At 43.7% G+C, this 27,715-nt stretch overlaps 3 protein-coding genes and 2 non-coding genes across 5 annotated transcripts in view; 1 reads left to right on the top strand and 4 right to left on the bottom strand.

Annotated features, from left to right (window-relative positions):
* Positions 1–2,023, bottom strand: part of Smg6 (SMG6 nonsense mediated mRNA decay factor) — a 227,319-nt gene extending 225,296 nt beyond the window's left edge. The window contains exon 1 of the mRNA XM_032914449.1: positions 1,361–2,023. Within this exon, the coding sequence (XP_032770340.1) occupies positions 1,361–1,610 (250 nt within the window). The 5' untranslated portion in view covers positions 1,611–2,023. The remainder of the gene's footprint in view (positions 1–1,360) is intronic.
* Positions 1,609–17,290, top strand: Srr (serine racemase). The gene is made up of 8 exons (XM_032914451.1): positions 1,609–1,744; positions 12,686–12,864; positions 14,789–14,915; positions 15,113–15,216; positions 15,890–16,009; positions 16,108–16,182; positions 16,503–16,712; positions 16,848–17,290. The coding sequence occupies exons 2-8, from the start codon at positions 12,697–12,699 to the stop codon at positions 17,022–17,024; spliced, it is 981 nt and encodes a 326-aa protein (XP_032770342.1). The 5' UTR covers positions 1,609–1,744; positions 12,686–12,696; the 3' UTR covers positions 17,025–17,290.
* Positions 17,239–27,694, bottom strand: Tsr1 (TSR1 ribosome maturation factor). The gene is made up of 15 exons (XM_032914453.1): positions 27,294–27,694; positions 27,032–27,135; positions 26,265–26,484; positions 26,030–26,164; positions 24,897–25,321; positions 23,838–23,997; positions 23,334–23,494; positions 21,389–21,582; positions 20,427–20,589; positions 20,097–20,207; positions 19,367–19,499; positions 18,069–18,185; positions 17,681–17,821; positions 17,519–17,593; positions 17,239–17,417 (listed from the first exon to the last, which is right to left on the bottom strand). The coding sequence occupies exons 1-15, from the start codon at positions 27,388–27,390 to the stop codon at positions 17,239–17,241; spliced, it is 2,415 nt and encodes an 804-aa protein (XP_032770344.1). The 5' UTR covers positions 27,391–27,694.
* On the bottom strand, positions 19,192–19,282 carry LOC116910729. The gene has a single exon (XR_004389247.1). It is a non-coding gene; the product is annotated as a small nucleolar RNA SNORD91 family (small nucleolar RNA).
* Positions 19,895–19,987, bottom strand: LOC116910730. Its single transcript, XR_004389248.1, has one exon. It is a non-coding gene; the product is annotated as a small nucleolar RNA SNORD91 family (small nucleolar RNA).
* Positions 27,695–27,715: the final 21 nt, after the last annotated feature.

The following is a 27,715-nucleotide window of genomic DNA, read 5'->3' as shown; positions in this document are numbered from 1 at the left end:
AAAGAAGAACAAGAGTAGAGGACTTTTTAAACCACTCTCCAAGCTCCACTGTGTGGTAAACAGCTTTTTTTTTTTTTTTTTTTTGGAAGTATATGTTGCTTACAGTTAATAAGTGACAGGAACTGGTAAGAATATTATCCAGTACTCAAGTTATATAAAATCTTAGTACAGAATTATAAAGTAAATACAAATGCAAACAAGCTAATAGCCCAAGTATTTGGCCACTTTTGGGGGGGGGGGTTTGAGGAAACTAAAATTTTAGATTTCTGATTTGAAAGTTGGGTATGGTGGCACATGAATAGAATTCCAGCACTCAGAAGGCTGAGACAGGAAAAGTATACAAACTCAAGGCCAGGCTGGGTTACACAGTAAAATTCAAGGCCAATCTTGAATACAAGGTGAAACTCTGTCTCAAAAGAAAAACGAACACAAAATAAAAGATACTGCTGCCTTGGCAAAAGTTTAGCTTCTCCACCAAATGCGAACCAAGAAAAGCCGTTTAACCTCAGCACCCTGAGTAAACTTTTAAACTTAGTTTTGGGGGCGGAGCCAGGAGAGATGGTGACTACTATTTTCCAGAGCAGTGAGAGAAAACAGTTTGGTTAATCCAATTCAGTTGGCCAATGAAAACCAACCTCACAAATTCTAGCCACAATCCTAGAGAAGCTATCTACTGTAACTGTCATCCTAAATAAAAAACACTGACTAATGAAGGGGAGGCGAGACACTAAAATATTTCTCGCGCTTTTCTGATGCGAATGGAGACTGGCAAATTAAACATTCTCTCTGATCACAACTGCTCCCATACACGCCAAGACCAAAACAAAACAGTCAGCTCTCGAGGTCCCGGAGCCCTCCAGTGGCGTAGCATTGGAAGCCAGCCTTGGTGGTGGTGGGGGGTGGGAGGTAAGTTGAGCAAGGGAAGTCCTAGCCTGTTAAGCCTTTCTCCTCAATTTCCCCAGCTCCTCCTCTCCGACGCAGAACGGAGGACTACGGAAAGGTACACAGATGATTCTTTTGGGAACAATACGTCTCGGGGCCTCTACTGGACCCTAGCACCCAAGCTACTTAGTGTCTCCTCAGGACTGGAATTCAGGGACTGGCTTGAGAGGGTTAGGGCACAGGAGAAGCACCAAGGCACCGCGCTGAGCAAGAGGGCGGGGGCTGAAACTCTCGCTGGGCTCTGCCCCAAGGGCCCAAGTGGACTAGTCTCGCAGCCTCCCGGGGCAGTGGCAGGCCCGGGGCGCACTGTTGGGGAAGGGGCGGGGGCTCCGAGAGCCGGGGACAGGGCGGGGAGGAGGCAGAGGAGAGGGAGGCGGGGCGGGCAGGCCCAGCCCAGCAGCTGGGCGGCGCAACTCACCTCTGCTCCCGGCCTGCGGAGCCAGAGTGGCCAGGATCCCTCGCAGTTCCGACGCGGAGATCCGCACACGCTCCAACCCCTCCGCCATCTTCGCGGCGGCTGCTACAGCTGCGGCGACTCCACCACCGCCGCGCGCAGCCAGGAAACCACGACGGACGGGCGGCGCGCGCTCACCCACTCCCACCCTTTTCCCCGCCCCCTCCTGCCTGCCCTCCCCAAACGACGGTGGCCGCACTGGGAGCAAAAGCATTCAGCACGTTCAACTAGGCCCTTGCCAGAGCGTGCGATCTGGTGGCGGAGACGACATGTGCGCGTGCGCAGAGGTGTAACGCTGGGAAGGTACGCCGAGGCTTGGAGGTGGAGGTGCAGCGCTCAGGAGGTGAGGTGAGGCGCGGCCAGGTGTGACTCGCCCAGGTCAGGTGGGCATTCGGGTCTAGGGGTGGCAGTATTGCTGCGATTACCACCGAGGACACTGCTTTTGATCTGGGGCTCGGGTTGACGGAGACATCATACAATCCCGGCCTTCTCCAATCATTTTAGGCCAAAGTCTCCTTACCCTAGGCCTGGATTGTGCAGCATAAAGATCTTTTAATAGTAGTTATTATTCTCATTTCTGATAAACTGAATCTCAGAGAGTGGAAGTAAACTGCTCCATGTAACGTTTGGTTGTACCAGAGTATCAAAGTCTATGGAAAAGCTCATCCCGTATCAAAGTCTAGGACAAAGCTCATCCCTGAGATTTGCTGGAGGGGGTTGTGTGGAGGTAAAACAGAAAGAAATTGTTCGACCGGGAAATTTTGTTAGCGCTGAGAATTTTTTTAATTACTTTTTTAGAACTCCCATCTTTAAATTCTCACCGACGCTGGTAGCGGTAGCTCATTCCCATATTCCCAGTTCTTGAAAGGCTGAAGTAGGAGGATTGCAAATTCAAGGCTACCCTGGACAACATAGCACATCTGAGGCTAATCAAGGCAACGTATTAGAAGACTTTGTCCCAAAAAAAGGAAACAGAAAGTTAATTAGCCTAGAAGATTGGTACTTAACCTCACTGACCCTCAACTCCTATTAAAAACGTTGGGGTGGAGAGACTTCCTATTCAAACACTGCCTTTCTCCAGTTATTACCCCTTCCCTGTCTCACACAGTTCATTGGACCTTTAGACCCTCAAAAAGTAGTAACCAGTTCAGTTCCTGTTATGTGACAAATATTTCACCATCAAAAGAGAAAGACAATGACTGGGAAATATTCCAACAGTTCAAATGAATGGGTTTAACTAGAGTGGCCAAAACAAATGGCAGCCTTTGTCAAAGATTTGAGAGAAATAGGAAATATAAAAACTGCTTTGAGCTCCTGGCTTGATAGCACATGCTGTAATTCCAGCCCTTGGGAGGAAGATCAAACTTTTTTTTTTTTTTTTTTAAAGATTTATTCACTTACTATATATAAGTACACTGTAGCTGTCTTCAGACACACCAGAAGAGGGCATCAGATCTCTTTACAGATGGTTGTGAGCCACCATGTGGTTGCTGGGAATTGAACTCATGACCTCTGGAAGAGCAGTCGGGTGCTCTTTTTTTTTCTTTTTTCTTTTTTTTTTCGGAGCTGGGGACCGAACCCAGGGCCTTACGCTTGCTAGGCAAGTGCTCTACCACTGAGCTAAATCCCCAACCCCAGTCGGGTGCTCTTAACCGCTGAGCCATCTCTCCAGCCCAAGATCAAACTTTTATGGCTGTGATCCACCATTGATTTTAAGGCCAAACCAAAGTACATGAGTAGACTCTGTCTCCAAAACATAAGCCAAACATGGTGGTACATGCCTAAGGCCAGTGTCAGATACACAGACAGGAGGATCTCTGTGAGCTCAAAGCCAGCCTGGTCTACATATCGAGTTTCAGGCCAGCTGGAGCTACATAGTAAGACCTGTCTAAAAACAGTAACAGGAACTTTTTCACCCTAACTTGGGTATGGAAGGAACATCTCTAACCCCATGACTCTGGGTGCTAAGGCAAGAAGATAGAAGAGTTCCCAGCTAGCCTAGCTGCACATACAAGAGGTGCAGGCAACACTTGGGAAATGGAAGCCAGAAGATCAGGAATCAAGAGTTTAAGGTCATCTTCTGCTATGTTCCAGTGGATTACGTGACACCACATACAACCCAGCACCACATAACACTGGGTTGGTCTGGTGGCAGAGGCCTGTAATCCCAGCATTTGCAAACTATAAGGGCAAGGATTTTCAAGGTTTCCTTGGTTACATATCCACTTGGAGGTCAATGCTGGTAGGAAGGGGGCAAGTAATCTACTTTTCAGTTGAAGATATTGATTTGAGAAGTTGTTTTATTTTGTTTTCTTTTGTTGGGCTAAGATCTGTTGTATCCAGGCTGGTTTGGAAGTCATTATGTAGCCAAGGATAACTTTGAACTTGTAACACTCTTGCTTCCATCTCCTAAATGATGGGATTACAGATGTGGATCTATCCATACTGATGTGCTGGTTGAAGTTTTGTGGGGATTGAATCTTGAGATTGGACGTGCTGGACAAGCACCCTATTGATTGAGTTGTATTCCTAGCTTCAACTTTATTTATTTTCCAGTTTGTGTCATTTTTAAAAGACTTGTCCCATCTTTAATTATGAGTCTGTGTATGTATATATACACTTAAGTGCAGATACCTGCAGAAACCAAGAGGCATTGAATTCCCCCTGGAGCTAGAGTTCCAGGCAGTTATGAGCCACCTGATGTGGGGTCTGGGACCTGAACTCCTGTCCTCTGCAAGAGCATGCTGTACTTGCTTTTAATCACTGAGCAATCTCTCTAGCACCATAACTTTAATTTTTTTTTAAAGATGGGAAAATAATTTTTTAAAGATTTATTTATTTATTATATATGAGTACACTGTAACTATCTTCAGTCACACCAGAAGAGGGCATCAGATCTCATTACAGATGGTCGTGAGCCACTGTGTGGTTGCTGGGATTTGAACTCAGGACCTCTGGAAGAGCAGTCAGTGTTCTTAACCACTGAGCCATCTCTCCAGCCTGAAAAATGATTTTAAACAAGAAAACTTCCCTAGTTATGGCCAACTTAGTTCAACGCTGTCAGTGGTCAGACCAGAGAACCTCTTAAGTATTAAAACAGAACTCAGGGAAGCATAGTAAATATGTAAGGATGAGAGACTGTGGAGCTCAGGTGCAAAAGATTAATAATACAAGTTCTAAACTTTGCAGCTGACTGAGGAGGAGCACAGACAAGTTACAGAAGAAAAACTACTAATTTTGTTTTTTGGACAAGGTTTCCCTGTGTAGCCTTGGCTGTCCTGGACCTCACTCTGTAGACCAGGCTGTCCTCAAACTCATAGAGATCCTCCTGCCTCTCCCTCCCTACCCAACTGGAAGGCTACTAAATTGATGAGGGAAATTTTGAATTTTTAAGATTTAAAGAACTCATGAAGAACTAAGTAAAACAATGAAAAAGACTTCAGCTTGGTGGTAAATGAATGTGATCCCAGCAACCCAGGATACTATGTAAGAGAATTCCAACCTCAAAGCCAACAACTTAGGAAGACTAGTAAGACCGTGGCTCACAATGCAATTAAAAAGAGGAGGAGGTTGACCAGGTATATGCATGCCTTTAGTCCCAGCACTAGTGAGGCAGGCAGAGCTCTGTGAGCTTGAAATCAGCCACCCTGATTTCAGATTAAGAATCTGTGTCAAAAAATATATATATAATCGGGGGGAGGCTATTTACACGGCAATATGTATGCTATGGTTTTATATGTGGCAAGTAAATTTCTATGTGAATTCATTAGAGAGAGAGAGAGAGAGAGAGAGAGAGAGAGAGAGAGAGAGAGAGAGAGAGAGAAAATATTTACACTAAGTGTTCAAAAGTAGAAAACAGTTGGTCTGTTTCAAAGCCCAGCTTAAAAAGCATAGCAGCAAGATCTCATCTCAAAAAGAAGTTAGACGGACTGGAGAGATGACTCAGTGGTTAAGAGCACTGATTGCTCTTCCAGGTCTTGAGTTCAATTCCCAGCAACCACATGGTGGCTCACAACCATCTGTAATGAGATCTGATGCCCTCTTCTGAAGGCAACTACAGTGTACTTATATATAATAAATAAATAAATCTTTTTTAAAAAAAAGTTAGAGGCTAGATTAAAGATTCAGCAGTTAAGAGTACTGAGTGCTTTTCCAGAAGACCTGGGTTCAATTCCCAGCACCTACATTTATGATCACAATTGCCCAGAACTCTGGTTCTAGGGCACCAGGCAAACACATGGTACACACACTCCATTCATACAGGCAAAATATTCATACACATAAAATAAAAACAAATGAATATTAAGCAAATTACTAAGGTGTTGGGGTTCAGCACTTAAAAACACTGGCTGCTCTTAAAAGGACCCAAGTTCTATTCCCAGCATCCACATGGCAGCTTGCAACTGTTTGTAACTCCAGTCCCAGGAAACCCAACATTCTCATGGCTTTTGCAAACACTAGCCACACATGCAGTACACGGTCATGCATGCAGACAAAACATTCATATATATTAAGTAAATAAATTTAAAGACTGGGAATGTATGTCAGATGATAAAATACTTGCCTAGAAACTTATATAAGCATAAAATTTTTGCCACACAGAACCATAACGTATATATTACTCTGCAAATAGTATGCATGATCCCACACATCACATAGACTGAACACAGTGATGCATGCCTGTAACACACAGCACTAGGAAGGTCAAAGCAGGAGAATCAGGAATTGAAGGTTATCCCTAGTTATGCAGTTAGTTTTAAGTTCTGGGGAGATGCAGACAGATGAATCTCTAAGACCCACTGGCCAGCCAGCATTAATCAGTAAGCCCTAGTTCCCAGTGAAAGACATAAAATATCGTAAAAACATAAAAAAATCTAGAGCCAAAGTGAATAGCTTCTAAGAGATAACACCTTCAACCAGGGTTCACTCACACTTGTGTGTACACACATAACATAGACACCCATGAACAAAAATAATCTTTTTAAAAAAAAAAATAATAATTGGGGTTGAGAGGTGGCTCAGAGGTTAGGAGCACTTATGCTCTCCAGAGGACATAAGTCCAGTTCAGTTCCCAGTGCGCATGTAAAGGGACTCCCAACTGTTTGTGACTCTAGTTCCTAGTGAATAAGACACTCTCTTCTGGCCTCTGCAGGCACCTGACACACACACAAACACACACAGAGGGGAGAAAGGACCCGAGCATGGTTGTGTACGTGTGGGAGGCAGAGGCAGGTGGATCTCTGAAGCCAGCCTCGTCTGTATAAGCAGTTCCAAGGTATCCAGGGCTACCGCCTCAGCAAAATGTTTATTCCACTGTTTGTGTGTGAGCTCACATGCAGAGGTCAGAAGATAACATGCAGGAGTCAGGTCCTGGGATTGGAACCAAGGTGGTCAGACTTGGCCCCAGCTTTGTTTTGTTTCCCCCTCCTTCGATTCCTCTTCTGCTGCTGTTTCCCTTCAGAAGCAGAAAGCTAAGGTAATCATGCTGTTGTGTTCACGCTGTCATTAACAAGGCCTTTGTCATTTCAATTCCCAGTCATGCTCCATCACTCCTTAGTGGCTTTAATGTGCTGGACATACGTCCTGAAATATACATGTATCTTTGCATAATGTAGAATGTTTTATGTATGTATTGTAAATGTACATAATTGATACTGTGCTATAGATCTCATTGTTTCTTTTTCATGTTTCCATAAATACCTCTACTATGTAGTATTCCTAAATGACCTTACACCCTTTGCTACACTGGTCCTGGGCCAAGATGGGCCAATCAAAATCCTTACCCAGAATTTTTTGAACTGAAATTGAGAGAAAATCCCTCTTCAGTATGGAAGCCATTAAATGTAAAACGCAGGAGCTGTCAGCAGCCACGTGTCCTGCCCTACGGAGCCAGCTGGCCTGCTGTGAGAAGGAAGCCGACCTGCCAGAGGCAGCAGAGGTGAGAAACTGAGTGAGAGTCATGGAAGCTACCAAGCCCACGTGCAGTTGTTACTGAAGCTCCCATCCCCTCTGTGGTTGGTTCAACCCTCCCTTGGATGCCATGAGCCAGAGAACCTGGACACTCATGCTTTGCCTACGTTACTTCAAATGAGGTCCTACCACTTGCAAACTGTATCACTCAGGGTTCTCTAAAGGGGCAGAACTGATAGGAATCTATATATAAAGAGTATGTGTTAGAATGCCTTACAGGTGGCCAGTCCCACAGTGGTTGTTTCTTTGCAGAAAAGCCAAGAATCGTGTAATGTTCAGTCCACACTATGTTGGAATCCCAAAAAAGTTGGTTCTAACACCAATGAAGGCTTGCCTCAGCAGCAGCATAGATGAACTTACCAGCAAGAATGAGGACAAGCAGGCAAAAAGCAGAAGTTCCTTTCTTTCATGACTTTTTCTATGGGCTTCCACCAAAGGTGTGGCCCAGATTCAGCGTAGGTTGTCTTCCCCTCAAGTGGTCAAATCAAGGAAACCAAAGTTAAGGGAGTCGTCATAGGATATATAGGCCTAATTATAACTGCCATTATCTCTTTTATTCTGCTTGTTTCAGCTGTGGTAAAACACATAAAATGTATCATTTAATCATTTTTAAGTGTATGCTTTTTGTTTAATGTATTCTGTTGTATACCCAAACCCATTTATTATATGCATTAAACAGCCCTCCACTGCCCTGAGCCCCAGCCCCTGTGAACTAGTCTTCTTTCCTTGAATTTGATTACTATAGGTATCCCATAGGATTGGAACTGCACATAGCTTATATTCCCTTAGCATTATGTCCTGAGTGTCCATCCATGTTACAACATGTTAGAATTTCCTCCCGATAGATGAACCTTCCATTTTATGTGCATATTATATATGTATAAACATGTCTGTCAATGGCCACTGGCTTCTTTTGGTTATGATGAATGTTACAGCTATGAACATGGGAATACAGAAATGTCTTTGATGAGACACAGCTTTGGTTCTTTTGATCTGCTCTAGGAATGGAGTTGCTGATTCGGGTGATAACCTTGTGGCCATTGTTTTTAGGAACTAGCATAGTGTTCCCATAGCACCTCCCTGCTGTAGATTCTGACCACCAGCACACTAGGTTTCCCACTCCTCTCTAGCCTGGTCTAATGGGCGTGGTTGTGAGGTGGTGTCCCATTGTGGCTTTGGTTTCATTTTTCTTATGATTGGTGATTCTGGGCTTATTTCATGTGCTCATTGGCTACTTATGTATCTTATCTAGGGAAATTTCACGTTTTTGGAGGGTTTTTTTATGTTTTGACTCAGGGTCCTGTAGCATGGACTGGCCTGGAACTAGCTGTGTAGCCCAATGACCTTGAACTTATGTTCCTGCCTCCACCTGGTACCAACCTGTACCATCCAGCTTGTTTTATGCAGAGTTGGGGATCAAACCCAGGGCTTCCTCTATCTGAAGGACATCTTTAGTCCCTTAAAGGTTTCTGTTTTTTTGGTTTTTTGTTTTTTTTTTTTTTTAAAGATTTATTCATTTATTATATATAAGTACACTGTAGCTGTCTTCAGATACACCAGAAGAGGGCATCGGATCTCTTTACAGATGGTTGTGAGCCACCATGTGGTTGCTGGCAATTGAACTCATGACCTCTAGAAGAGCAGTTGGGTGCTCTTAACCACTAAGCCATCTCTCCAGCCCGAGGTTTCTGTTTTCATAAAAGTATCTTAAGTGATGTTTTTCTCTTTTGTCATTCAAGCCCCCTTTGTCCCTTGTTGTGTACTGAATGCCTCTGAATTGGGCTCCTGGTTACATTCTTATCCTTTTCTTTTTATTCACTGTAATGTAGTCAGAGTAGTTTTCTAAAAATGGTGGTGTATCCCTGTAAGCCCATCCCTTGGGAGAAGGAGGCAAAATGACTATGAGTTCAAAGCCAAGGTCAGGTTCACTTACATAATAAAAACCTGAATCCAAAAATCACAAAATTTTATTACATATGTGTGTGTATGTATTTTAACATGGCACCTACCTGATCAGAGCTTAACAGCATTATTTTATGCTTTTTTTTAAAAAATTGAAAAGTTGAACTTAGTAATATGCACCAGTAATCCTGTTACCTAAGTCGAGACAGGATCATCAGAAGGCCAAGGCCATCTTTGTGCTGCCACATACCAAGTTGCAGGCCATTGTAGGCTATCCAAGACTCTGTCTTAAAAAAAAAAAAAAACCTAGGAAAAAGCAAGATAGAGTGCCTTCAATAATAGCATTGTCCCACAACAGGGTCTGTTTCAAGGGCAAGATCTGTCCTGGGATGGGCGGGCCTGCTACCTGCATGAGAGGGAACGGGCTATAAACATCAGATGGGCCCACAAATCTTTATTTTTCCTCTCTCCTGCCCCCTGAGACTCTCACTGTGTAATTCTGGCTGGCCTGGAGCTTTCTATGTAGAGCAGTCTGGCCTTTCTCTGCCTCCCAGATACTGAGAGTAAATGTGTGTGCAACCACACCAAGCATAAATTTCTTATTTTATTTCATTTATATGAGTATTGTACCTGCATGTATGATTGTGCACTACAAGTATGCCTGGTGGCTGGAGAGGTCAGAAGAGGGTCTTGGATCTCCTGGACCTGCAGTTACAGATGGCTGTGAATCACCATGTGCGTGCTAGGAACCAAACTGAGGGCCTCTACAAAAGCAGCTGGTGCTCTTAACTGGGCCTGACAGCCCCTGCTCTTTTCCCTGGGTGGTTTTGATGGCTTACTTTCCAGATGGGAGGAGAATACAGGGGACACTGCGTGAATGATGTTTGACTTTGCAGCTTTCTGTTTTCCTAAAGGGTCTGACAAAGTGAAAGGTTTCTAAAGTTCTGTATGCTCCAAGAGGACCCACACTCCCACATCTGTGTGAGCTCAGACCTGGGATTGGCTGGAGCCTAGAAGTCATGAGGAAGAACTGGACATATAGTCTTCCTTGCTTCTGCAATTCCCTACCCAAGCCTTTCCCACCAAAATTTTGATTCCTGTGGAAGCTAAAAATAGCACAGCTAAAGTGAGATCTGTGAACTGAAGAGCAGTTCCTTTTAGAAATACTTGAAAAACTACCTTAAACCATGCAGGGTAGTGATGGCACACGCCTTTCACCCCAGCACTTGGGAGGTTGAGGCAGGGGCAGGCAGATCTCTGACTCCAAGCCCAGCATGGTCTACAGGGTGAGTCCAAGAATACACAGGGGAACCCTATTTCAAAAAAGAAGAAAGGAAAACTACCTTAAGCCATATGTAAAATTAGAAAGAATAAAAGATTAAAGGACATGCGCTCTAAAATAGGCAGCCTGGCAGTACAGAGGTCGCCCACGACTCCATCAGGTAGCTCACGACTACCTGTGACTCAAGCTGCAGACTCTGTGAGCACAAAGCTCACACAGGCATGCCCATACTCATAAATAAAAAGTCTATCTTTTTAAAAGGAAACCAGCTGGGGCTGGGTGTTGCACTCATTGATAGAGCATTTACCCTGAGTCCTTGGATCCCATCTTCAAGACGAGTAGTGAGGACAGACTTTAAAACCTAACAGAATAATTCAGTAGTGTCTCGGTACATGATAAACACACAAAAATCTTAGTCTTCATATATATATATATATATATATATATATATATATATTTTTGAGCTGAGGACCAAACAAGCACTCTACCACTGAGCTAAATCCCCAACCCCCATTTATATTTTTTTAAGTATTCTTAAAATTTCATGGTAGGGACTGGAGAATTGGCTCAGGAATTGGAACCCCAGCTGCTCTTCAGAGGACCCAGGTTTAATTCCCAGCATCCACATGGCACCTCACAATCACCTGTAACTCCATTTCCAGAAAATCTGATTCCTTCTGGCCTCCATGGGTATCAAGCATACTCAAGGTATACATACATACACCAAGGCAAAACATTCTCGTTCACATGAATCTAAAAAAAGCCTTTTTAAAATTAGATAGCAGGCTGAAGAGATGACTCAGTGGGTAAAGACACTTGGATTAGACCTGACAACCCAAGTATGATCCCCAGGAGAAAAGAATTAAAAGGCTTTTCTCTGATATCATGATGGGTACCCACCCCAAGACATAGGAAAATAAAATTTAATAAAAAGCAATATAGTGTGCCAGTTGGTGATGGTGCAAGTTGGCCGTGGGTCTTTGTGGTCAAGGCCAGCCTGGTCTACAGAGTGAGTTCCAGGACAGCCAGGGCTACCCAGAGAAACCCTGTCTCAGAAAACCAAACGACGACAAAGCAATGCAAGGCAGAAGTGAGCAAGCATCCTTTGGACAGTGTTTGTTAGACTGATAATCAGCTTGGCAGTAGGTGTCAAACGCCACAAGACTGGCATCACCACGCCAACATCACACTTAGGATGTCTTAGAACTGTGCGTGCCTTTAGATTCAATTATGAATACTGAGGAAACTGCCCAGAAAAAGCAAAAAACAATGTGTAACAGTCATGTGGTGGATGTATGTTTTGGATACAGATAATGACTTATTAAAACGGTACTAAAGCCAGAGACAGTGGTGTAGGTCTGCACTTGGAATTAAAAAGGGTAAGAGTGATTCAGGTATGGTGACTCATCCTGTAATCCCAAGGATTGGAAGGCCAAGACAAGCAGACTGCCCTGCATTCAAGGACTACCTAGTCTACATAATGAGTTCCAAGCCAGCCTCAGCTACAGAATCAAAACCCTTTCCCAAAAGAATGAAAATCAGCAATGCACCCAGGCTTCATGGCACACATCTATAATCCTAGCTCGTGAAGAAAGATGGAGGCAGAAAGGTCATGAGTTCAAGCTTATCTTTGGCTACATAACAGTTGAGGGTCTCCTGGGCTACGTTGAGACCCTTTCTCAAAAGAAACCACCTATAAACCAGAAATGTTGGCAATGGCTGTAATTATGGCAGTCAGGATGTAGAAGCAGGGGTTGTGAATTTGAGGGCCACAGTCTATTTTACATGGCAGAATCCTCCCAAAAAGTAAAAATGGCAGCTCCAGGGCACATGCATACATACACATGCTATACACACATATAATCACATACACAAAAATTTAAAAATCTTTAAGAAATAAAACTTAGCTAGCCTTTAATCCCAGCACTCAGGAGGCAGAGGTAGGTGGAGTCTAAATTCAAGGCCAGCTTGGCTGTACAGTGATGAAAAGGTTCCTACTGTCCCAGAGGTGTGGGTGGGCTAATACCAGTCATGGGAACAGTTCACAGAGCAGGGCAGCACCTGCCCCCCACCCCCAGGCTATTGTCCTGTTTCAGTGTTTTAACCCTGGGCTTTGACCCTTGCCTTGTTCCTAGGTTTGAGAACCATGTGTGCTCAGTACTGCATCTCCTTTGCTGATGTTGAAAAAGCTCATCTCAACATTCAAGACTCTGTCCACCTCACACCAGTGCTAACAAGCTCCATTTTGAATCAAATAGCAGGGCGCAATCTCTTCTTCAAATGTGAACTCTTCCAGAAAACTGGGTCTTTTAAGGTAAAAATCAATTTTATTTATTTCCAAATCTGTGAGCTTTATTCTTCTGTCCACTAATGGTAAACAAATGTCTTTTTGCAGCTGGAAAAAAGAGGTTGACAATTTTTAAGTTGTGGGTACCAGGTTTATAACATTGCTATGTCACTTTCACACAACCTGAAATCCCTTATAACTGTAATCCCATGAATATTGTCTAAAGAATTAAACATACCTGGCTGTACTGTACAGCTGTGCATTTTTTTATATTTTAGCAGAAGGATCAGGAATAAGGTTGCCCATGGTTACATAGCAAATTCAATACCAGCCTGAGCCACAAGACACTAACTTACAAAGAAAAGCAGTTATAAGCTGATTTACTATTATGAAGAATACTTGGGCTGGAAAGGTGGCTCAGAGGTTAAGAACACTGGTTCTTCTTCCAGAGGATGCTGGTTCAATTCCAAACACCAACATGGCAACTCACAGCTGTAAGCAAAACACCAATGCAATGAAAAACATAAAAAGGAATTAATCGTGAAAAATATTTTAACTTTGAAAATTTTATGTGTATTGGTATTTTGCATACATGTCTGTGTGTCAGATGCCCCAAAACTGGCATTACAGTTGTTAACTGCCACAAGTGTTGAGCTGTCCTTGTAGCCCAAGAAAAACAGTTTAAGGGGGAGGGGGAATGGGATAGGGGGCTTTTGGATGGGAAACGAGGAAAGAGAATAACATTTGAAATGTAAATAAATATCCAATTAAAAAAAAACAGTTTGAGGTTGGGGACTTAGCTCAGTGGTAGAGCGCTTGCCTAGAAAGCACAAGGCCCTGGGTTCAGTCCCCAGCTCCGAAAAAAAGAAAAAAGAAAAAAAAAACAGTTTAAACTTAGTGTAGTTTAAATATGTTATTTATATGTTGTTTAGTTTACAGTACTATACATACATATAACAGTAACTGTAGATCTTCCCAGATCTACCTTCTGTCCTGCAAAACACATTCACTAGAAGATCTTTAGAGGGGCTGGAGAGATGGCTCAGAGGTTAAGAGTACTGAATGCTCTCCGATAGGACTTGAGTTCAATTCCCAGCAACCACATAGTGGCTCACAACCATCTATAGTGGGACTGATGCCCTCTTCAGGTGTGTCCGAAGATAGCTACAGTGTACGCATATTCATTAAATAATAAGTCTTTAAAAAATTATTTTAAAAAAAGTTTTTTAGAGCTCGGTGTGGCTGCTTATCCCTGTAATCTAATACATGAGAGATTGAGGCAAGATGATTCCATGAGTTCAAAGCTACCCTAGACTACTTAAAGTTCTAGGCCAGCTGGGGCAACAGAGTAAGACTCAGTCTTAAATCAGAAGCAGGGTTGGAACCAGGGAGGTGGCCCAGCATTGAAGGGCACTTGTCCTTGCAGAGGACCCCCTTTTTTTTCTTAATATTTATTTTTATGTATATAAGTACACTGTAACTGTCTTCAGACACACCAGAAGAGAACATCAGATCCCATTACAGATGGTTGTGAGCCACCATGTGGTTGCTGGGAATTAAACTCAGGACCTCTGGAAGAGCGGTCAGTGCTCTTAACCACTGAGCCAACTTTTCAGTCCTTAGGACCTGGGTTTCAAGTATGCTCACAACCATCTGTTTCAGAGAATCCAGGAGGCTCCCACATCATACACAAGCATATTTACAGACAAAACTTTCACACACATAAAAGTTAATCTAAAGAATGAAAAAGGAGATTTGCCTGCACTACTGTTACTCATATTTTACATGCTTCAGTTTATTGCCAGGAGCAATGGTCTACCATGTAGCCTCAAGTGCATAGCAGGCTGTTTGTGTACTCTATATAGTTTGCACAGTGAAATAAATGAATGTACGTCTCTGAACATGTCCCTATGTTAGAAATGCACCATTTATAATTTACTGTCTCTTCCAGATTCGAGGTGCCCTTAACGCCATCAGAGGCTTAATTCCTGATACTTTAGAAGGGAGGCCCAAAGCCGTTGTTACTCACAGCAGTGGAAACCATGGCCAGGCTCTCACCTATGCTGCTAAACTGGAAGGTACTTAATTTTTTCAGGATAGTATCAATAGTACAGAATAGTATCAAAGACAAATGGGAAGACACCCTAATTTTAGTAAGAGGGATAGCAGCTGTGGGAAATAAGTTTCCAAATGTGAACCTGTTTGATTGTAAACAAAATGATCTAAGTTTCTATCCTCGACAGGCTTCACACTAATCATGTTCTTCCCCTCCCAGGAATTCCTGCTTACATTGTGGTGCCCCAAACAGCTCCCAATTGCAAGAAACTGGCCATCCAAGCCTACGGAGCATCTATAGTATACAGTGAACCGAGTGATGAGGTAAAGAGAGCACTGAACACTTCGGTAACACATATCTTCACCTGACCCACTATCTGCCTCTTATAGGACGCTTCCTCTTAATATGGCCAGCCTATCTATCATCCATCCATCCATCTATCAACCAATCAATCAATCAATCATCTATCTTTGCTGGATATCATTAGTCTTAGTTTAATATGACTAAAACCAGGCGTCATAGGGCATGCCTATTCTAGCACTCAGAAGTTTGAGACAGAGTGGCAAGTTCCAGACTAGCCTGAGCTACACAGTAATTCTTTTTAACTTTATTTTATGGATTGGAGAACAGTGTAGCTGTCTTCAAACACACCAGAAGCAGCCACCATATTCCTTAGGGTGATCTAAGAGAACCAGCCCAGCCCATCTTCCTGCTTCTGCATTCTCCCCTCCCTAATAGTTCTTCAGAAAGGCTAACTGCTAACCTTGTCCACTTTGCACTTAATTTCATTTTTTTAAAAACCCATAGCTTGTTCTCATCATATAGTGAAACTCCTCAGTCATTCAATGGAAAATACTCCAACACACCAATGTTATTTATAGCTACTCTCAGGAGAGAGAAATGTGAAAAATTCTGTCTTTGAAGTATTAAGAATTGAATTTTTGGGGAACTAAATTCACTGTAAGTCAAGTACGACACATTAATGCTACCTTTTAGTCCAGAGAAAACGTCGCTCAACGAATTATGCAAGAAACAGAAGGCATCTTGGTCCATCCCAACCAGGAGCCTGCAGTGATAGCGGGACAAGGGACAATTGCCCTAGAAGTGCTGAACCAGGTAAGATGGCATAAATCTATTTACCTATAGTGAAGTGATTTGCTGTAGACTGTATGTACATATAAAGCTTTAATTGCATATTTACATTTTTACTATAGGTTCCCTTGGTAGATGCATTGGTGGTACCAGTAGGAGGAGGAGGAATGGTTGCTGGAATAGCCATTACAATTAAGGTAAGAAAACAGCTTCTAGCAACTTCCTAGACCGGGCACAGGACCTTTCATGCCTTCTTTGCCCAATTGTCCTTTTGATCTAAGCTGCCATAAAAACAGTCACAATCACAATGGTGGCATCCTCACTCCTTAAGCCCACCTCACTAAGCTACTGCTCTTCCCAATCTTAATGGAGACAAGCCAGTTATCAGATACAATTTTTATTAAAGTGCTTCAAGGTCGTTTCCATTTTGGTCATCAAATGTAACACATCTTTAGCACACTGCCTCCTTGAGGTATGCAGACAACGGCGGTATTTAATATATCTCTTCCTTTCCCAGACCCTGAAACCTAGCGTGAAGGTGTACGCTGCTGAACCTTCCAATGCAGATGACTGCTACCAGTCTAAGCTGAAAGGAGAGCTGACCCCCAATCTTCATCCTCCAGAAACCATAGCAGATGGCGTCAAGTCCAGCATTGGCTTAAATACCTGGCCTATTATAAGGGACCTTGTGGACGATGTCTTCACTGTCACGGAAGATGAAATCAAGGTAAACTCAGATGCATAAACAGCCAGTCTAACTTCCCAGGCACCGGCAGACCATTCCCTTAACCCGTCACATACTCACCTACTTCAAGTTTACAATTTCTGGTTTCACTAACCCTTGCTTCTTTCTGTGCAACAGTATGCAACCCAGCTGGTGTGGGAAAGAATGAAACTGCTCATTGAGCCTACTGCTGGCGTCGGATTGGCTGCAGTGCTATCTCAGCATTTCCAAACTGTCTCTCCAGAAGTAAAGAACATCTGTATTGTACTCAGTGGTGGAAATGTAGACTTAACCTCCCTAAACTGGGTGAAGTAGGCTGAACGGCCGGCTCCTTAACAGACTGTTTCTGTTTAAATTTAGTCTCTAGATGAAAGTTTTGTTTCCCATCTTCCTGTTTAACTATTTCCAAAATCCCAATCAAATATGTAATAGTATAAATCCTGTACTTAGCAGAGACACAGACAGCCTAGCCACAACCCAACAACTCCAACACTGGAGCCTTGGCTGTAGGAACCCAAATGAGTGGCCATTACTCCATGTCTACTTCAGACACTGTTGAAGAGATGTCACTTTTAACCCAAGGTACTGGCTCTGGTACATACGGGTCATAAGTCCATTTGGGAAACACTCGCTTATAGAGATTCATTAATACTGTATCCTGAGATTTTAACTTCCCATCAAAACTGCACTTCATATGGCCATGGGTACCTACAAGAAAAACATAATTGGTCGAAGTAAAGTGGACACTTTTAAGCAGTGAACTTACAGCCCACCAGTCCCGAGGAACGCCTGGGGACGCCAGGTCTTACCCAGAGGCTCTTTGATGTGTCCCCGGCGGCCCCACTTGGTTCTCAGCTCTACAGGCTTAAACCACAGCACATCCTCTTAGAATGGAACACAGACATAAAATCAAACGTTTGCCCACACAGCGTCAAGGCCATCTTCCCAGCACCCTCTCCACTCACACCTACCTCTGCTGAAGAACATGTATCGCACTACTGCCATCTTAGTAAAAATTTTGAAAGGATGACCACTTAGAACCACTCTCTTTATGACCATCCTGTCTGGATCCACTGAAAACAGATGGCCTGTAGCAATGAGGTTGTGCATTCCTAAGAGGAGGAGAAGCCGTTAATCTACAGGCCAAGTCCTCCAGCTCTCATCTATTTTTAGGACCCATCTGCTACTTTCCTGGGGCTATAGGAAGACCACAAGACCCTCACACCCACCTTACATGCATTGTTTAGCCTGTCCTGGAGTGTATTCATGAATAGAGCAAGACCCCATGTCCAAGTACAGACAGCTATGGTGCTAGTGCGTACTTGTACGCTCGTTATTTATACCCCGAATTCAACATACCATTTCTCCTCTGCTTGAAAAGCAGCACAGATGCAGGAGGGAACGTGATTGGTGCAAATACTGTCACCACTAAGGCCGCATCAGCAGTCAGGAATCTTTGAAATTTATGTTTATCAGCTTCCATAGTACGGGTCCAAAATAAGTAAACAGAAAGAAAAGTAAAAGGCCTTTTGGGAAATCATAAGCTCCAAAGTATCAAAAGTATTTTGATCCAAAGTATCAAAAGCTGTACTACTGCCACAGGGAACCCCACCTTTTAAAATTATGGTAATGGAGATTAAACCTAGGGCTGTATGCACGCTAAGTGCTCTGCCATAGCCTCATGTCCTCAGTGTTTAAGATTTGTATCTCTGTGTATGTGTCTGAGTGCAGGTGCCTCTAAGTTGACCAAAGTGAATGCTGGGAATCCAATCTGGGTCCTTTACAAGCTCCTGTCCGCTTTGTTTTGAGAAGAGTCTCGAGTATTGCATGCTGGCCTTGAACTTGCTATATACCTTCTGCCGTCAAAGGCTAAAGTTACCAGTTCATTTTGTTTGACTGCTTTTGTGCTGGGTGGAAAACTGTAGGAAAACTGTTCACCTTACTTTCCCAAAATAATAAAGGCTTTTTAATCCATTTCATTTATTTTGGGGGTGTGGGAACACATACGCTACAGCAGTAGCATAGAAAGTCAGAGGAGTGGGTCCTCAGGCTCAGCAACTTGTTCATAGTACTTTACATTTCAGTTACTCAGGTCTGTCAGTGAGCCTCTGTAACAGTGCTGGGCATAGTGGTTACTCCTACGCCTCGGTACTCCCAGCATTCTGAAGGTCAAGGCCAGCTTGGGCAACATATTAAGACCTAGTCTCACCTAGTCTTTTGGAAAGTAAAACAAGACAGTCATCCACAAGTAATAATAATACTAGAAGGTAAAGGTGGGAGGCCCCCAAGTTCAATCCAACAAGATATGTCATTTTTCAATAAAACTTTGTTTACAAAATGTTAACATGATGGGTAAAAGAATGTACCCAGAGCACCATGTCTCCCGTCACTGAAAGGCAAAAGCCCCACGTGAGCAGGCCACACATGTTGCTGCTCCTGAAGCTGCACTCAGGTTTAAAACCTATCCTGGAACACATACTCAGAGCAGAGAAGCCTCAGCACAACAGTGTGCATCACTGAGATGCTTCAGACAGGTTCAGACATTTTGGATAAAGACATCATTGGCTCCTAAGTCAGAGTACTAAAGATATTTCTAATCCTAGAGACTTCCAACCATACAGAACAGGTGGCAAGACTCCAGTGACTTCTATGCTTACCTGCTGTGTGCTGAGAGAATAAAGGTGAAGCTCGGAAGCGCCTGAATCCACAGTGGAAGATCAGTTCTTCTTTCGCCTTCACAGGTTCCGTGTTGCCAGGGCTGCGGCTCACCACCATGTTCAATACTGACATCTGAGGACCAAAGAAGAAAGAGCTTCACAGTCTAGGCATACAACAGCCTAACCTGAAAGGCAAACAAACAAACACCAGATTCACTCTAAGAACCAACCACACTACTTAACCCGTCCTTTTTATCCACCAACTGACGACATGGGTGCACTTAGGCCTCATCAGTGCTTCCACGCACACATCTAAGCTAGCTTACTGTTCACATCACTATTAAAGAGCCACAGTAAATGTCCTTCACAACATACACCCAGCCACAATCATCCCAGCCTCTTCAACCCTTACGCCAGCCTTCCCACTCCCAGTACACGATTATAGTCTCCCTAGAGAACAGATCTATACATTGGCATACACGTCTAAGTTTGCAACTGCTAACCCCCATTTTCATCTGAAAAAGCACACTTAAGAGAAGTCTCAGAACCACACAGACTGCATCACAAAGACGCTTCAGACAGGTTCAGACATCTTGGGCTTCACCATCATTGACTTCTCTATTCTAATTCCTCAATCAAAAAGGTAGGCTCTCATATCCCAGTGAGCAAAATGTTGGACACTTGGGAAAAATATTTGTCTCTCTCCATCCCCCACAAAACACTGATTTACCTTCTGTTCATAAGGTAGCAAAGAAAATGCAATCAAGGGCGCTCCTTGCCTGAAAGACTCAACCACCGAGACAGGGACGTTAGAAACATGAAGTGTGACGTACCAACCAACCTGGCAGGAAGAAGCACAACATTCACAGGGTTACCCTTAACACAGCACTAACGAGACCTTTCTCCAGGTATATGCCTCATCGTTCCAGATAGACTCATGGATGCATCAACCACCCAGGTTCAACCTCCTCAGCTGCTCATCTCTGACCCCTCCTCTTTCCCAAACAAGCAAAATGGTATCAAACAGAAACAAACTAGAAGGTGGACAGAAGGCAGGTACCTCAGCTCCTTCAGTTTCTTTTTCCTCAATCTCTTTAAAGATTCTTTTTCTAGTATTAACAAAATTCTGAAACTGAAAAATCCGAGCATAATCTCTAGGAAGGTTTTCTTTAGGGTCCCAAGGAGACGTCCGGAAGCTCTTGAGGCCTCTATATTTCTGAAATCTAGAGCACAGGTTTTAAAGAAAGTAAGAGGTTTAGTTTAGATGGTGCTATGTAAAACTCAATGCACTTGTATAATGGTTAAGGCTCTGGCTCTTTCAAAGTACTCTTATCTGGGGATGTAACTCAGTGGTATAATGCTTATCTAGTACACACATGGCCCCAGGGTTCAATCAGGGAGGCCAGGACAGAATCTGGTGTTCCACAGCAGCTGAACTACGAAGGAAAGCTGCCTCAAGAAACTAAGGCACCAAATGGTCTAATAAGCTAGAACTGGAAACACAAACCTGCATGAACAGTAGAGGATCAAGGCTAACCTGGTCTATATGAAACCCTATCTCTCAAATAATCTCCAAACTTTACGTATTTCAGAATCAACCCAGGCTTTTCAAAGGGAACAAGTCTTATAGAGCCTGCCTGGTACCTGTCAGGCAATATGGCTCTTCAACCTGCCTTACATCACAGCTTTCTGTCAGGCCTGCTTCCAGAAAAATCACCTACATTTTCTTGCTTTTACTTTTAGAAGCATTCACTCAAAACATATACTCTTACTTCCCCCCAAAAAAATATATATTTCTGAGTATTTACTCCTACAAAGAATATTTGCTAATTAACCTTCATATGTCTCTTTCCCGGGGGCTCTCTGAACAACTAAACCTTGACTGTCTGTTGCTGCTTCTCATATAGCATGTTAGCCCTTCAAGGACAAGGACAGTGTTCCTTCCCATTTGCTTTCTGCTCACATAGTCCTAAACCATGAAAGTTCTAAATAAAACTTGTTTGAAATCACTTGTTTACTAACCGAATTCTAGCGGCCACATCACGAGGGGTATCCATTTCATCTGGAAACATCTCTTCCAATCTTTCTTGTTTGTATTTCTCTAACATTCTCTCCTCATCCTCTTCATCTACTTTCTCATCGTATAGGTCATCCCGCACAGACTCCCCTAGAGTCATGGTTTCACATTCCTCCTCTTCCTCCTCGCCACTCCCATCCTGTAAAACGGGGGATTAAAAATAGGCAGTAGAAACATAGGCTTAACGTTGAGGAAGCTGAGGAAGGTGATTCACTAAGAGTCTGATAGCAGCATGGGTGAGAATGAATTGGTCTCAAAACAAAACCAAAAAAGATCTCATAAAACAAAAATCAACAACCCCAGAAAAGGGCGGGGGTGTAGCTCAAGTGGCAGAGTGCTCTCCTATCTAGCACACATGAAGCTCTTGATTAGGGCCCAAAGCTGGCCAGATTTCACATGCCACAGTATCAACAGGTGGGTTCAAAGTCACCCTCAGCTACAGAGTTCTAGGCAGCCTGAGATATATAAGACTATGTCCCAAAAAATTGAAAGTCATAGCACCCACAAAGGTGGCTGAATACATAAAGATGCTTATTTCCAACCCCGATGACCTCATTTCTTTTTTTTTTTTTTAAGATTTATTTATTATGTACACAGAGTTCCACCTGCATGTATACGTGCAGGCCAGAAGAGGGCACCAGATCTCATTATCGGTGGTTGTGAGCCACCATGTGGTTGCTGGGAATTGAACTCATGACCTCTGGGAGAGCAGACAGTGCTCTTAACCTCTGAGCCATCTCTCCAGCCCCCGATGACCTCATTTCTAAACCTGAGTTCTATCCAGGGAATCCAAATAGTACAAAGGAAGAAATGACTCCAGTAAGCTGCTCCTGACTCACACACCAGGTCCCATATAAACACAAACAAGCATGCAAGATGGGCATAGTGATGGGCACTTTCCATCACAGCATTTGTGTGTTCAAAGGCAGCCTGGTCTACATAGTGAGTTCCAGAACAGAACAGTATGTGACCCTATCTCAAAACCTCTCTCAAATGCCCCCCACACACACCTAAAAGCAGTGTGTGTGTGGGTGTGGCTCAGCTGGTGAAGTGCTCACTTGGCATTTGTGAAGCCCTAGGAACTGATTCTGAGCACCACTTCCAAAACTAATCATGCTAGCTCTATAATCCAAGCACTGGGGAGGCAGAGGCAAGAGAATAAGGAGTTCAAGGCCATTCTCTGCTGCACAGTGGCTGAGTTAATACATAGGATGCATGAGACCTTGTCAGGGGAAAAGAAAGTAATAAAATGTCCCAACATTTAAAAAGCCAAAAATAGCAATCAGGCTTGGTGTCACATGCCTCGGATCCTAGTTCTGGGAAGATCAGGATAGGACTGCTGAGAGTTCAAGGTCACCTATGGGCTATTAAGAACATTTTCTTTAAAAAATGTAAACAAAAAAAGGAGACCGTTCAGCAGAATCCACCCCTTTCTGCTCCAAAAGCAACTAAACATTTAATAATTTTCTTAGACACCTATCTGCAACCAGACAGAAATATAAAAATGTAAGGTGAGACCATGTTCATCTGAGTACGGGCATCCCAGTAGAAGTAAGAGCTCAACTGTCTTTCCTCACTTTCTGCCTTGAGACAGGATCTTTAAATGTTTGTTAACTTGGCCGCAGTGTTCCAGAGATCCTGTCTCTGCTAAAAATCTTGCCATAGGAACACAGAGTTCACAGAATTACACTGTCACATCTGGCTTCATGGGTCCTGGGGAATTCAAGTGCAAGTCCTAAAACTTAAGTGGCACGTGCACTTTACCCAGTGTGTCAACCTCAAAATAAATGATTCACATGTCCCCTAGAGTTACAGGCATGTTCAGCAGCTGACTTTACAGCAGCCTTGGTTTTAGAGCTATATACATAGCCCAGTGGCCCACTTTCTTACCTGAGACTCGTCTTCCATGAAACCTTCATGCTGTATGTCATCATCAGATTCATCACCTTCCCCATCACTTTCATCGCCTTCATCCAGAATCCACTCAGCCTGGTAATTGGATGTTCCTTTAGGGACCTTCTTTACCACCCTGGAGCGTTGCTTCAGTGAGTCTGTAAAAGCACAAACCATTTTCTCTCCTCACCTAGCCAGACACTGCTACCAACAAAAAAAAGCAGCTACACGAGAACAGCCTACTTCCACATTTAGTTTAGGTGCCTCAGTTACCAACAAATACACAGCGAAGTAAACCCTGCAGTGGACCTAGTGTCATTTATTACTTAAAGAGAACCTTGGGGTGATTTCTAGAGAAGCCGTGCCCAGTGTTTGCTTAGTGCAACCACTCAATATTTAAACGTCAACCACTTCCTCATCCAGCCCTATAAGTACATGAACACCAAGTAAAGAGCCATGCAAAATCAAAGTCAGAAGAGTACCATGTTTGCTACCACTGACCATTTGCCTCATCCAGCTCCTCCTCAGTGGGCCATGTTTGCTCGCCTTCCATTGGATCTGGAATAACCTCTGTTTGTAAAGTCTCCTGTTGATCAGGGTCTGCCTTCATCAGAACCTTAAGACCTTCTTCCATGTCAGCAGCAGCATCTGTAACACAAACCTAAGACACAAAAGCAAGCAACAGCCTGTCAGACATTCACCTGAGAGATCCACACATCAGGGCTGCAGAGATGGCTCAGTGGTTAGGAGCACCAACTGCTCTTCCAGAGGTCCTGAGTTCAAACCCCAGCAACCACATGGTGGCTCACAACCATCTGATCCCCTCTTCTGGTGTGTCTGAGGACAGTTACAGTTTACTTATATAAAATAACTAAATCTTTAAAAAGAAATCCACAAATTAAACAGAAACAAGTTTTCCAAATAGCTATCCCCTAGCATCTCAACTCTAACCTTGTGAGGTTGTTACCAACCTTGACATTCTCCTGCTTATTACACTACTTTCAGTCAAGCTGCTCTCTTCAGAATGGTGGTGCACGCCTTTGATCAGCACTCAACTGGCAGAGGAAGGCTGACCTCTGTAAAGTTTGAGACTAGCCTGGTCTATACATTAAGTTCCAGGCCAGGCACTGCTACATGGTGAGGTCCAGTCTTTGGCTAACTCTGATCTCTCCTGTGCAGCTAGCTAGTTTACTCAATTTCCACAGCAGGTCCGCACCTTAAGTACTGTAATTTTTAAGTTCACAAGTACTTTTTTCCTAACTCAAATTAAGTTCTGAGAAAAGAATCTAGAAAGTACTGAATAAATACACTTAACTACCATGTGTCTGAATTCCTACTGCCTTACATTTCAAACCAGCAGTAGTCCCCTCACTGGCCTCAGCATGCAAACTATATGCTCTGAAATTTAAAAAGTAGGGTGGCCCCACAAGGCCTTCCACACCCGTAATATGCCCCTCTCCAGCACACAAAAATAAATTCAGTAAAAAAATTAAAAACAATCTCAGGCAAGGAATGTAGCCAAGTGAGTTAGACTCCCAGAAATGGAAACCCCAATCTTACCTCCATTGACATGCTTGGTTTCTTTTGGGATTTAATCACTCTAGGATTTAAAGGGAAAGGATCCACAGGCGCGTCTATTTGATTCATTTGGAAATCACCATGTCCAACAATATGCAGCAAGCTATTTACATTCAGAGTCCTCCCTCGAATGTAGCCTGAGATTTTCAAGGTGCCCACTAAGTCACTCTCCTCACTAGGCACAAAGTCAGCAACATGGGCAAACAAGTAAGCTCGCCGATCGCGAAAAGCAAGACGCCTTTGCTTCTGGTTAGCCAACTGTCTGAGTAACATTCCTGATTCTTGCCGGGTGTCCAGCAGCAGGAGTTTGTCTTCAGGAAAGCGTTTCTCCACTGTTTTATTTAGCTTCTTTCTGGCATCCGTTTGTCTCTTTGGTGGGAGGCTAGGAAGCCCCTGGACAGCTAGCACTGAAAGAAGAAAGGAGAAGAGCTTAGGAGCTTAGTGCTCCACTACTTGAAGATTCCTCTCCAGTTCTTCACAAACCACCCAGCGGTCAAAGAAATGTCACAATGAGTGTTAACTTCCTAGTCCTTTCCTGGGCACAGGACAGCCCAGAAATTAAAAGCTCTCTTTAATAATATGAAAATAGCTGGGTGGCGGTGCACATTTTCAATCCCAACACTTGGAATTGGGGGGTAGGGGGCAAATCTCTGTAAGATCAAGGTTAGCCTGGTCTACAGGAACAGTTCCAGGACAGTCAGAATTACATAAGAGGAACTTTTTGTCTCCAAAACAAACACACACACACCACCAAAAACTAAAATATATGAAAATAATGTTTAATCTGGACAAGTATAGCCCAGGCCAGCAGAATTCAACTCCTTGATTTACTCCTAAACCAAGTGTTAAACATTACGCCTCGAGGACCAGAGCTGTTAAAAAATAAAAGGATTAAATGCACTGACTGCTCTTCCAGAGGTCCTGAGTTCACATCCCAGCAACTACATGGTGGCTCACAACCATCTGTAATGGGATCTGATGCCCTCTTCTGGTGTGTCTGAAGACAGCGACAGTGTACTTATAGAGAATAAATAAATAAATCTTTAAAAAAATGAAAGAAAAGAAAGGAAAATTTACTTTGTTTTCTGGTCTCACTGATACTAGAACACACTTACTATAGGTGGGAAGGCCCTGAGCAAAGAGGCAAGATAAACAATAATCCCCAGTACTGTCCCAGCCTTCTAGTGGGTCCAGGAGGAACAGGATGGTATCAGCAACTTTAGCCATGTCTAATAGTGTATGCAGATCCCCTGTATGTAAAAGACACCGTAAAAAAAAATAGTTAGCACATTGTAATCAAGAAATAGAACCACTTAAACATAAGGAAAGAAAAGGATTAGATCCTCTAACCTGGTCTTGCATATGTGAAAGACCACCGATGTTTCAAGCTAGGGCTCAGAAGCATAAAACTATGGGTGCTTCCCCGTTCATTCAAATACACTGTTCCCAGGTCTTCGTTCTGAAGCAGTTTAAATGCCTCTGGAAGGCAAATCCTGTTGTGCAGAGGCACCACCAGCACCTGATGTGGAGGCCCATCCTTGCTGCCCAGCTGCCTCTTCTCTGCCAGAACCTAGGAACACAAAGATTCAAGAATATCTCAATCATTTGCTTCACTAGTCATTACATCTTCAAAAGTACAGATGCTGCCACCCCAAAACACAACTGCTCTCCTTTCTGTTGCTCTGTAAAAATACTAAAGGAAATTTATGTAACGTAATACATGAGAAATGATCAGAACAGCCAGGTGTGGTGGCCCAAGCCTTTAAACCGGACACTCAGAAGAGAGAGGATCTCTGAGTTCTCAGCCGGCCAGGGCTACATAGTGAGATCCTTTGTTTAAAATCATCATCATCATCATCATCATCATCATCATCATCATCATCACCATCATCCTCTGCAAAAGAGCAAGTCCGTATAAATGAAGATAACCAAGCATTCTCTTGCCTCGTGTATGTATGTGCTGTCAAGGAGTTTGGCGGGGCGTCGTACTAAGAACACGGCCCGAAGGTACCCTGGGTTTACCCGTTTTCGGCCCATTTCCGTGTCACATTTTTTTAGTTTGAGACTTTACCAATCTGGAGCCATGGCCGCACCGCTTCCCCACCCCCACTCCTCACCGCCTCCCTCTTCTGCTTTCGGAGCTGGCTGGCGCGATGCCTCTGGTCTACTCGGCTCAGCTGCTTCTTAAGCTTCTTGCACAGGATTTTCGGTCCTACACGACCTGGAAGGCAGATCAGAAGTGGCTGTTCTCCTCACGGTTAAATTAACAGACAAGAACTCCCCTAAGCTCCTAAAAAGAGCCTTTGGCACGAGTCCCAAGTCTAATCTCCAGGCACGGGTATCGACTAAGCAGCCCTTCTCCCTCCTCTGTCTACGCACCTTTGCTGTCCCGTTGTGCGGCCCCACCGCCGTGGTGCCGCCCGCCTTTATGAGCTTTATTCTGCTGCTTCAGCGGCCCGGAGCGGTGAGCCGCCATTCTAACTGCCCACGTGCACCGAGTAAACACTACTTCCGGGCTGACCCGAGCGTTTCCGGCCTGGGAGAGGGGCTTGTCTTTACGCTCCCGTGACCTCTCGCGAGGTTTTTTCCGCCAGCCTGCGAGCGCGGGGTACTGAGTCTCTGCGGACACGTCGTGGTAACTTTTCCCACGCTGCAGTCGTCTGTTGAGAGCTGAAAGACGCCGGCAGTAATCTCCCGGCTTCGTCTCTTGATTAGAAAAATCTACTTTGCTCTCATCTTCCCACCTTTGCACCCTAAAGTTACATCACATGGGAAGAAATAAAAGTCCTATCACGTAGATT

Source organism: Rattus rattus, chromosome 9, assembly GCF_011064425.1.
Source record: "Rattus rattus isolate New Zealand chromosome 9, Rrattus_CSIRO_v1, whole genome shotgun sequence".
NCBI lineage: Eukaryota > Metazoa > Chordata > Mammalia > Rodentia > Muridae > Rattus > Rattus rattus.
This window is presented reverse-complemented; position numbering and strand designations above follow the sequence as displayed.